Here is an 11,790-nt window from a genome sequence, read left to right on the forward strand (position 1 = left end):
TTCGTACGAAATTGTAGAAAAAACATTGTTTTACAATTTGTAATTTTTTCTGTTTAAATTTTGTTTAAATCTAGATAAATATCTACACACATTTTAAAAAAATAAACTCATTTTAAAAGTTTTTAAATGCGTATAACCCCAACAACTGAAGTATCAACAACTGGAAGCAGCTTTAAGCTTCGGGGAGAAAAAGCTTCAAGAGCAACAAGTGGAATATCTCTGAAGTCCGGACGCTATGCTCACTTGGGAATCGAAGCTCGCGCCGCACGAATCTGCGGGATACGCATCCGCGAGATAAACGCGGTTTTTGAAATAGTCTCCGTTGTCGTTTTTAATTCAATTGACTTTTTCGGGCTGCGAGTTGTGCGATCTCCTCGGAGCGGCTGGTGTGTGTGTTATATTACTTTCAAGTATACGTTTTATTGCTAATAAATTATAATTAACGAATGGGCAAAATTATAATTAAAGGCTGAACTTCGGCGAAGCTCACAATGAGACCGATAATAAAAGCGAAAAAGATTAAGCCAGTCGCTGAGCAAAAAGTATAAATATGCAAAGCCGAAAGCAAAACCCAAACACGTTAAGCAAGAAATTGGTTTAAAAAACCTAAATAAGTTAATGTGCATACATATATTTTCTTTTTTTAAATAAAAAATATTTATAAAATGCGTGTAAATGTACATAGAGACTCAGAGGCATAGCCAAGCTTCAAGCCGAAGGCTGTTTGGATTTTGGATTGGAAACTTTTAGAAACCAATTACACAGATCGTGACATTATTTAATGCATTTGTCTGACTGATTGACTGCAATTTGTATCTCAGTGTGAGTGAGTGCGTGCCTGCGTAAGCTTGAATGTTTAATAATTGAAAACCGAAATCAAGTTTAAACTCGGACTGCGTTCTTTTCGGCGACTGGTTCTCCAATGACGCTATTTTGTCGCCTTGGGTTTCTGTAATTTTAGCACACTTTCAATATTTGTTGTCGGTGGAACAGTGGAACAGTGGCTGATGCCGCTCTACTGTGCTCTCCTTCTGATAATTGCGAAAATAACAAACTGAATAAACAAGATTTAGCAACGATTTTTCTGCTGGCAGCTCTATGCAAATAAGAATAACCACAAAATAACGATAATGAGGCAAGCAAAACCCCGCACACAGCCTCCCAGGCCAAATAATCATCTGCTGTTGCTGGTTATTTCTGGTAATTCCTCCTGCGGTGGCAAGAGGCAACACAGCAGCACGACGACAGCAACTTGTAATTCCAGCAACACCAGCAACACCAGCAACAGCACCAGCAACAATCGATGAGCGAAAGTTTTTGCCGAGTCGCACGCCGGTTATGTTAACAAGTGTGGGTTGTTGTCTCTTTATTTTTATTTTTTTCTGTTTTTATTTCTGTTTTTATTTTAGCGCACTGTGTGTCAAGGCACTGCGAATCAGTAAGCCTGCGAATGTCTCTTTCGCGACACTGTGACCCATGGGGGCTAAGTAGGCTATTTAAATGCACACGTTCGCATGCCACAAGGTCCTCCCACTCCACTCCAATGCACTGCGAATAGTCGAAGAAACCCGACTAAAAATCAAGATAGCAGTTATCTATTTTAGATGGCCTTTCACGGGCCGGCGAGAGTGGGAATCATTGAAATGCAAATGGACTGCCCACAGTAGATTGTTTGTCGCAAACACCTTAATGGGGGGAGCTTACCATATCACTAACTTGATCGATCTCTGTTTGAACAATGGCTCCGACACAGGTTCTTATCACTTTCCCACACTTTTGAATAGCTTCCAGCCCAGTGTCGTACCTGTGGCACAACGACAACCTATGAATACATAAGGAAGTGTTGCATAAATGAAAGTTACTACCCATATAGTGTCAAAAAAAGAAGAGAAATTAGGAGTTGGGTTTTGGGCTGGGCCGGGGGTGGTAGGGTTAAGTTTATAAGTTAGGATTGGTCACGTCACAAGACGGATACAAAGTCTATGTCACAATAGCAACATCAAGAAATAATTTAAATGCTCCTCAGGCGGCAATTGGAGAGGCAACAATTAACAAAGACAACTGCAGCACGATAGCGAAAGAAGCAGCGGAAAACCGTAGTCACACTGAGAGACGGACACTCGGACGGAGTGGAGTGGACTGGACTGGACAGCTCCTGCAGCAGAATGAAGAATCGTCAGCGAACCCGCCGAATATCGCTAAATGAAAACCACAACAAACACATGGCCAGCGGCAGCAACATCGATGTACAAATATTTACCAATACAAAAGAACCCAATCAAGTCAATTTAAATTCATCGTCAAAGCTGCTGGCAACTACACAAACGTCGACCTCAACGGAGGCTGCTCATCCCGTCTCGCCTCCAGCCGCTCAGATAGCCGCTCCACCGCAGCAGCAGCAACAACAACTGATTAGGCCGTCCACAATCATGACGGGCGCTTTTCCATTCCACACCAAGCTGCGAAAATCCAAATCGACGCCAAGTCTGAGCCACCCGATGGCGGAGGATCTCCCCACCTGTCATCGCCCATCCGCACATCTCGGGAAATCTGCCACAGAGGCTAAGAAAACCCTGCAACATGAACAATTTTCACGCATCACCAGCAACAGCCCGCCAACGACACCGGAGTCATTGCGTTTTGGTTGCGCTCACTATAAGCGAAGGGCCATGTTTGTGGTAAGTTTTAATATTAAAAAATAAATATTAAATGTTTTAAAATTAGTATTAAGTTTGGAAAGAGTTATAGGAAGTTTCTAAACATCAAACAACTGAAACCTTTTATCCTTAACAATTTATTTGTTCAACACTCTTCCTCGATATACTTTACTTTATTCAACTTTACCCCTATTATGTCGGATCCCTGCGCCGTACGTTATGTGGCAGCGCCCCTCGGTTGGGCGGGAAATGGGCTGTACGTATGCAGCGGAAACCGCACGAAAAAAAAGAAAGGAGGGAGACATGATATCTATGACATTTTCTTTGATAACCTAAAGATATTAATTTCAATATTTCCAAATTTTTGTAGATGGATCATCCATAGAACTCGTTTTGACCTTAATTATTCTTTTGTCGCAATTCAATTGCTTGGAAAAATTGTTATGAAAATAGATGAAGAAACATTTTCTTCAATTGGAGAAGAAGGTCAACCCTATCTTAAATTAATTCAATATGCGGGCTATATGTTTCCAAATATTTTTTTAATCATAAATGGTTTTTCTTAAAGGAAAGTTATGGTGGCTCCCATAGAGAATTTTCTCTTTCTGCCCATTTTCCTTTCGATTTATTCAATCCGGCAGCCGCGAATGGACCATTTAAGGTTTATTTATTCATTTCTAAACAAACAAATGAAATAAAGTGTCTAAAGTCTAACCAGACACCTTTGCCAATGATTCTTTTGTTGCTTCTGTAATTTTATTTCAATTGAAGGGAATTACTTTTTGCCAGGCAATTGTACAGCCAACCTCACGGTGTCCGGAAACTTGTGCTCTGGTTCCGATTCAGAAGGCAGGAATTCTGTACGGGCCGGCTGCCCCGGAGGCGAGTGGCCAGTTAACACCTCCATTTTACGGTTCGGGCTTGGATAAAAGATTATGAGTAAACTGAAAATTGTGTGCACTCATAAAGCAGTCGTTCGGCTCGGCTATATCCAGATCTTTACTTAGCCTATTAGGAGGAAGCCGACATAATTATCGAGAGGCGATAAGTAAGGGATATAGCGTCAGATAATAAAATTATAGGGTGAGAGAATAGTGGCTGTCTTCAAGGGAAAGTAGAGATGCACAAGACGGAAAATTGTGAGCCCTCTATTTGCCTAAAATATCTAATGATTGGCAGTTATTATTAGCATGACTAAACCCCGATTAGGATGCACTCGAACGTAGTAAGAAAACTAATTTAAATAAAACACAACAAAGTAAGCGGGAAGCTTAGCAATTTCCATGCCGCGATATGAATTAATAATTGTAGCCCCGAAAAAATGTATTTTTACAAAAATGTCACGTAAGCCCGTGCACGCCCCATTCCGTCCTACATTTTCGATAATCCGAGAGGTGTTCCCAGCGATTTCGCTTTCGCCAGTTCAATTATTACACTGCTAAAAAAATTCGGCTAGATTTAAGCATAACGAGTATTTGAGGCTCGCTTGAATTGTTGAATCAGGTGGCGTATTTTAATCACAAATATTTGTATTTGCATTAATAAACGAGTGTCTGTAAGTCGCACAATGCGTGAAATTAATTTATGCATATAAGTAGTACCTGTGGACTCAGGCCCAATGTCAAAAACGATGTGTGCAATGTGTCCAAGTGGAGCAATGCCCGCGATTATATTAATATCTGATGTGTCTGTTCCAGGCACATCTTGTATCAATTTGTCGTAGAACCTTGTATTTTAATTGTTTAACTTTGTTCTTTGTTTTTTTTGGTGAATAAATGAGTTTGGGTCGTCAGGTACAAGAACACAAATGAAATAATACGATCATTAATGAAGAACAGCACTTAATTGAAGGGGGAATACACAAAGTAACCGGATTCAAACAGGCTGCTACTCCTCTTCTGCAGCTCGGGTGTTATCATCCCAGCAGAGTTGAAGTACAATTAATATAAAAAAGAAACTGTTGTTAAGTTATAAATAATTGTTGAAGATAGTGGAAGACACATTCAAAGGGTGTCACAACTTAGGACGCTTTTTATTGCATAAGTTACAAAAGGCAAACACTTGAGATAAGCCACGTTTATCGTGTTTATCATAAATTTGTTTAATGTGTCTGCAAGAACCAGATTTCTACCCGTCAGATTTATAACAAAATGTTGGGGCAATTAGCGACAATATAATGAATCGACACGAGTTTCTTTATCCATCTTTAAGACGGATTTAGTTTCTCCACCTGATTTGATTAGGATTCGGATTCGTAGCTCATAAATCTCGCTCGAATTCCGAGTGCAATGTTTACGATAATGCTAACTTACTCCGAAACATTTAATTTTGGAGGCCAAGTGCGTCACTTTTAAGTCTTACTTGTCGGTTTCCAGGCAGAGTTTGTTAATTAGCAACTTAATTTGAAAATTAGTCGTCGCATCATCGGGGACTGCTAATGAATTATGTTGGGTTCGGGGTAGTCCTTGGCTTGGGGAGTTGTAGAGCAGAGCTAGAGTGGAATCTTGGCTTAATTTTAGATGGAATTTTTTTCAGAGGAATCTTTTTCTTTCTATGACTAATTTGTTTACTTCTCCCTGCCAGACACCCTGCTGCAACAAGTTCTACAAGTGTAGATTCTGTCATGATGAGAACGAGACGCACCACTTCGATCGCAAGACACTCACGGAGTTGATCTGCTCAGAGTGCAATACCCGCCAGACAGTCCGGGAACAATGCGAAAACTGTGGAGTACGCTTTGGAAAGGTAAGTAAATCTATAGGGTTTCCGAAACTCCAACCTATTTGACAAACATACCTGTAAAAAACTTGTAATTGTGTATCTTTGGAAGATTTTTAAGTGTAAATTATTTGATTTTAATTGATTAAATTTTTATTACATTTTACACTTTGCTGGAATGTCCCCAGCAAGTTTATGAATTTGCATACCGGATCTTTAATGGAGAAGTGGTTTCAAAATGTCATTTATCCAAAGAGTATTCAAATTTTTTATTAGCCTGATAAAAACATGTATAAATAAAACAAATATTTGTTTTTTAACTCACTAGATGAGCTTAAAATCGTTAAAAGAGCTTATAAATATTTGTATCTTTACAATTTATTCGATTGCCTTTAGACACACGTAAGGGGGTTTTTTCGGTTGAAGATTGTTAAGATTGAGATTGAGATTGATCATACTAATTGGAGAAATAATTAATTGATCACGCCAAAAAAGCTTTGTAGATTTTGACTAAATATGTATTCGAATATTTCAGTACACTTGCCTCATTTGCAACCTCTTCGATGATGCCGACAAGCAGCAGTACCACTGCCACGGCTGTGGCATCTGTAGGATTGGCGGTGCCGAAAACTTCTTCCACTGCGAGGTGTGCAACATGTGCTTACCCATCCAGCTGAAGATCGATGGCCATCGGGTGAGTTGGGTTTCGTTTTCAGTACGCCATTAGACCACACGATTGTCCACTTTGAAAAGTTTTCGTTGTAAGTACGGATTGACCTCAGTATATCGAAAGCAAATCAAAGACACTGCCAGACAGACAGTTTGAATATTAATTTCGACAATTCATTGCCGAAACCGGTTGCCTAATTGCTTTTTGTAGCTGGTCGCGATCTGCGATCCAGTTGAGTGGATATGAATGTCAAAACGGTTCGAGGAATAGCTTAATTAATTGGTCAACATTTCCAGGTGCTGTGCAGATCCGTAACAGGCACCCAAATCTGAGATGGATCTGAAACTAAGATCCCCAAGCCCTCTCTAATGGTATTTCGTTCTTTTGCAGTGCGTGGAGAATATCTCACGATCCCATTGTCCGGTTTGCCTGGGGGACATCCATACATCGCGTATTCCCTGCCATATTCCCGACTGTGGACACCTGCTGCACAAGATGTGCTTCGACCAGCTGCTGGCCTCCGGCCACTACACCTGTCCCACCTGCCAGACCTCACTGATAGACATGACGGCGCTTTGGGAATACCTCGACGATCAGGCACTCCGTTTGCCAGTGCCACTGAAATACGAAAATCAGCGCATTCATATTTTTTGCAACGATTGTCACAAGGTGAGTATATCATCTATAATCAAATTATTGGAATAATGAATGTCATTTATTGTTTTTCAGACTTCCAAAACCAAATTCCATTTCATAGGACTCAAGTGCGTGCACTGCGGCGCCTACAACACCACGCAGGATGTAAAGCGTCGCCTGTCTCTGGTCACAGATGAACCCTCATCGGCGTGATGTCCCCAGGATCCCTCAATCCCTCATAATCAGTATCAACATTCACAATCACATCAAAACCAGCATCAGCAACTGCAACAGGAAATCTCTTGCCATGCTCCCACATATTTGAAGAAACTAAATTGTTTTCGTAAACACACAACACAACTGAAGTCGAAACGCATTGAATTTAGACCAAATTCGAGCTGGTATCGAATATGAAACAAACAAACCCCTAAGCAAAAGGCTCCTTAAGCACTTGGGTGGAGTTTTGAAGCCTCTAAGGATTTACAAACAATATCTCTGATTTACAGAAACTAAATAGATTGAATATATTGTGATAGGCCTTTTAAATAATTGAATCTTGAATATTAATTGCAAATCTTTAAAGGTTTCAGTACTCCACCATTTAGTTCAGTTTTTAATATTGCAACGAAAAGCACTCGAATTTTTATGTTTTCTATTATTTTCTCAAAATCAATTGATGTTATTCTCGAATTTTAAACTTAATTTTTGGAAAAAAAAGAATCCCCTCAAATCTCACAACGCCGTTACAAATTTACAATATTTTCAATAAAACTAAGTGAACTTGAAAAGAACGCTTTATTTTTTGAATATCTATATTTTGGGTATTTAAATTCATTTAGGAATATACACTTTTCGATTCTATTTTCAATTAAAACTAATAATAAGATGTGTATAATTTTGGTAACTTTTTATATGCCTAGAACCTACTCGTTATAGATAAAAATATCATTCTCTCCGATAGCATATGGATGGTAACTGATAGAAGGCTTTTGTACATATTTAAATTGGTGTTTTGCATTGAATAACGAATTGCGAATTAATTTGCTTTGGAGTAGCTTCTCTTTTTACAATAGATTGGAACTAGATTTGAAAAGGTATTTGTAACCAAGTAAATGGCAGACTTTCCGATATCTACTGGAAAACTTGCAGGAAGTTGTCCCTAAATTGAACCGATAGGCGATTTGATTAAAAGAGCCATTACTGTGACTTTTCTTTGTCTACTAGAGGGGAGGCTGAATCTCCCCCAGCGGCCTTCTCCTCCGCCCGTTTCTTCCGCCGTTCGGCAGCCTTTTTCTGACTGGTCAGATATAGTCCCAAGGCAATCATTGCCGCCCAGCTGATGTATCCAATGTGGTACACCGAGCTGTAGAAGCGCCAAATGTTTCCGAACGATGAGAGTAGGAACGCCTCTCCCAGGTAACTGAACGCAAACCACTTGAAGATCCAGAACAGAACGTCGATCACGTTGCGGCTGGTGCCAGTAGCATCCTTGCGCACCAGCTTGTGCCACATATCCTCCAGGGAAACGTAGAAGGGGGCTCCCATGATGCAGAAGTAGTGTCCCGGCCGGAAACCGTGCCAGTAGGCAGAGCACAGCAAGGTGGCCCCGGTTCTAAAATGTTTAAAATCGTATCAGTTTAGCGGAATTACAAAAATTCTTAAATACAATTAACTACTAGGAATACCTGCCAACCCTGCGAGCAGTGGCAATGGGAAAGAACAACAACAAGAGCAATAATACCAAAGGCAAGCACAATTACAATACATAGCTAGGATTCTATGAAATACTTTTAGGTCAAAGGAGTTTTCAGGAGCTTACCAATATATGTTATTTCATAGTCTCATAGTTTACACATAACTATAAAGAGGCCCCGTACTGACCTGTATTTCTTGCTGGGGAAGAGCTTGTAAACATTTACGGCCAGCCAATACTGGACACAGACATTCCAGTGCTTCATGCCCTCCCTGAAGGTCCAGCATCGCTCCACATCCAGTACTCTGGTATTTACAATCGTTGTGAAGTTGTACTTGTGCTTTTCGGCATCTCGTTTCAAGTGCTGGTAGCGCTTGCGAGGACCCTCGCCGTTATTGGGATCAGACTCATCTGGATAGGCTCCGAAGCCGGCCATCGTGCAGACGCACTCACTGAGGGTCAGGCCCGTGTAAATGCGGGCACGGAATGTAAAGAATGTGGGCCACACGTAGAGCAGCCGATACACAAAGGAGCGATCATTGTAGAACTCATCGCTCAGCGCATACTATAAAAATATGAAAATAAAAATGAATAATAGAATGACATTCTATAGGGAAAATCTCACATCTAAGGGCCACAGATAGTTTGTGGTTAGGTACAGGGCACAGTAGAACACGGCATACTTAAGCTTCTCGAGCGTGGCGTCAATGCTGGGCGCATGAGTCTTAAAGGGCATCTCAAAGTAGTCTCGGTATGTGCGGTAGCGATAGTAGGGGCCTGCAAAAGAAAATCATATGTTTTACAAGCTCCAGACAAGCTGATAAGGTATTTGGTGGACAGCGCTTATTGGAAAGAATATACAGAATTATTATCTGTAATTAAAGCGGTTGAACTTTGCATCCCGTAGTCTATAACCACTTGACTTGATCCGCCCGATCATCACCTGTTAGAACTCCTATATAGTTGAAGCTATAGTGAACAATTTCCGCCGCTCCCAGTGTCTGCAGCTCCACATCATAGTCCGTAATCTCCACGAGACTCTCTGAGTGGACATCTCTGTCCTCCTTCTTATCCTGCTCATCCCGGGCCTTTATTTTCTTCCATGCTGCCGTTTTCTCAAATGCGATTCCAGACACCTGAAATGAAATCGTTTTAAACCAATTACTGGCAATTGGAGTGGATTATGCAACTAACCTTCAGGGTGAGTATCATTTGTATCATGTTCGTGTGTCCAGGAATTCCCAGGTAAAAATCGAAGAGTCGGAAGAACACCAAGTAGCCAAACATTACAAAAAACGTAACCAGATGGCATTTGCTGGAGGAGGAGGAGGAGAATGTGTTGGTGGTTAGCAGAAGTATGTCACTCCATTTAAACCCCCCCATTCTCACCTAGGATGCACGAGGAGCACACTGACCGTGCCCAAGGCCAAGGATGCAAAGCAGTGGAGACTATGGAGACCGGAAACAATCACAACAACAATCACCCCCAGGGCGGTGGACACCAGTTTCCGCTGCCCCTCATCGCTGATCTTCTTCACATAGCTTCCAGCGCCGATGCACGCCAGGAGACAGATTACGTAGATGACGTCGTCGATGCTCATTGTTATTGTTATTGTTTCTTTCTATTGCTAATGATTTGCCAGCCGCTTTTGCGGCCGCCTTTGTTGTTTTTTTTAGGATACTAGAGAGGCCATAGCGTACTTTTTCTTAAATCCCCCTGTTGTGCTCCATTTCTCTGTTATTAACAGATTTGTAATAACATGTAAAGTAAATAATAACATTTGGTTGTGAACTTGACTAAGAAGTTTTTACAAAGTTCTGTTAGATGTTGCTTAGTTTAAGAATAAAAGTAATATTTTTCATTATTAAATTTTACTTTACCGTTTAAAAAGCTCATTAAAGTGCTAGTATTTAATTTTTTTCTTATTGAAGTCTGAAAATATTGCTGAGACTCTAGGCCCTAGTCAATAATAAAAAATGTTGCTAAACAATTGAAATTGAAAAAATATAAATTGAAAAATTGTCACCTAAGGAGGCTTTGTAAATAGAAACATAATTTACTATAAAAGTGGAGCCCCAGGCAAAAATTATTCAGTCTACAATATTTATCACACGGAACGGTAACAAAACTCCCAAAAAAAACCAGAGACAAAATGGAATAAACAATTTTGTTTTAAATTTCTAAATTAAAAACTAAAAACTTTTATTAAACTTTTGATGTTGCTGCCTTTGAATCAAATTGATGCTCTGCTTAGTGTACCACGAGAAGCCCATTCCACATGAAACCTATCTGCTCTGGGCTGGCCAATTTTTGGTGACATCTTCCTGGTAAGGAGTTCTTCGCTTTAGAGTCGGCTCATGGCTCTAAAGAAACTCTCGCTGATCTGGGGGAGCGTCTGCGAGCGGCCCCAGGTGAGCTTCCAATGTCAATGCCTATGATGCGAATAGACTGGCCAACGGAGTTCCATGATGCTGTATTGAAATACTAGTCGGACCAGAACAGAGTGAATTCTATAACTAAAGGTAAGGATTCAGTTTTATTTAGTAAAATTTTCAGTTAAATTAACTTTCCTTTCAGACCTTCAATCCTGAGATGAAATGATGAATCATTTGCGTGTACTTCCCAAGGATAGTATCCCTCTTCAGTTTAGATGCTGTCTGGTTTCTGTACTATACGTGTCTAAAAATATCAGAACATTTCGAGAAGATTTGGCAGTTCCTAAAGATCTTCAAGAAGAACCCTATTGCCCTGTAGCGCCTTCTGGCCATGCGGAAATTTTTCCTGTGGCTTTAGTTATTTTGGAATCATTCTACATAAATATATGTTTATAATTTATACTTTATGTATTATTATGTGATTAACGTAATAATTAAATTAAAAAGAAAGGGATTTCTTATTATTCATTAGAAAGGTATTGGAAAATTTCTATTCAAGGTAATATTCTAGCTTTAAAGAATGAAAATGTTGGGAATAAAAGATTTTTCAGTGAGTATTGTTTCTACAAGTTAAATGTTAATATTCAATCACGTCAACTGTGCCATTTAATAAAAATAATCTATTAAACTTCAATTGATATTTCCCTTAAAAAACCGCAAATAGTCGATTAGATGACCCATGAAAACGATTACGATTAAAGTCATTGAGGTTGGTCGGCTAATAGTATTCTATAATCTATAGCCGCAAAACGCCCAGTTGATAATTGTGATCGCGTTTGGCTAACTTAGCTTTTGCCCACTTTTTTTGCCGTCTACTGAAGCTTTCATTCTGAATTTCCCAGACACGCGACTTAGTTGTCCGACTTGGTCTAGTCAGTGCTACGTCATAGAATGCCTGGGGAACCGGTAATGCAAACTGGACTTGTTTCTGTGGGAAGAAACGCGTGCCTCTACAAAAAAAGCTGGCAATGCCTCATATC

General features: G+C 40.0%; 2 protein-coding genes and 1 long non-coding RNA gene across 5 annotated transcripts; 2 read left to right on the top strand and 1 right to left on the bottom strand.

Moving 5' to 3' along the window:
- Window positions 1-212: 212 nt before the first annotated feature.
- On the top strand, window positions 213-7,469 carry LOC6506339 (RING finger and CHY zinc finger domain-containing protein 1). 2 transcript variants are annotated; one of them, XM_032455105.2, is made up of 6 exons: window positions 213-388; window positions 2,027-2,678; window positions 5,241-5,402; window positions 5,911-6,069; window positions 6,436-6,714; window positions 6,775-7,469. In XM_032455105.2, the coding sequence occupies exons 2-6, from the start codon at window positions 2,166-2,168 to the stop codon at window positions 6,892-6,894; spliced, it is 1,233 nt and encodes a 410-aa protein (XP_032310996.1). In that variant the 5' UTR covers window positions 213-388; window positions 2,027-2,165; the 3' UTR covers window positions 6,895-7,469. The 2 variants fall into 2 exon arrangements, with proteins under 2 accessions (XP_032310996.1, XP_044572101.1); XM_044716166.1 differs by lacking the exon at window positions 213-388 and adding an exon at window positions 449-822.
- LOC6504207 (lysophospholipid acyltransferase 7) lies at window positions 7,463-10,065 on the bottom strand. Of its 2 annotated transcripts, XM_044716165.1 has the most exons (7): window positions 9,764-10,065; window positions 9,569-9,689; window positions 9,318-9,510; window positions 9,000-9,151; window positions 8,563-8,939; window positions 8,367-8,375; window positions 7,463-8,293 (listed from the first exon to the last, which is right to left on the bottom strand). In XM_044716165.1, the coding sequence occupies exons 1-7, from the start codon at window positions 9,973-9,975 to the stop codon at window positions 7,879-7,881; spliced, it is 1,479 nt and encodes a 492-aa protein (XP_044572100.1). In that variant the 5' UTR covers window positions 9,976-10,065; the 3' UTR covers window positions 7,463-7,878. The 2 variants fall into 2 exon arrangements, with proteins under 2 accessions (XP_044572100.1, XP_001965155.1); XM_001965119.4 differs by lacking the exon at window positions 8,367-8,375 and having other exon boundaries at window positions 9,764-10,064.
- A 20-nt stretch (window positions 10,066-10,085) lies between these two features.
- Window positions 10,086-11,210, top strand: LOC26514129. Its single transcript, XR_001408442.3, has 2 exons — window positions 10,086-10,897; window positions 10,953-11,210. It is a non-coding gene; the product is annotated as an uncharacterized LOC26514129 (long non-coding RNA).
- The last annotated feature ends 580 nt before the right edge of the window (window positions 11,211-11,790 follow it).

The sequence above is a fragment of the Drosophila ananassae genome, chromosome 3R (assembly GCF_017639315.1).
Source record: "Drosophila ananassae strain 14024-0371.13 chromosome 3R, ASM1763931v2, whole genome shotgun sequence".
NCBI classification, from domain to species: domain Eukaryota; kingdom Metazoa; phylum Arthropoda; class Insecta; order Diptera; family Drosophilidae; genus Drosophila; species Drosophila ananassae.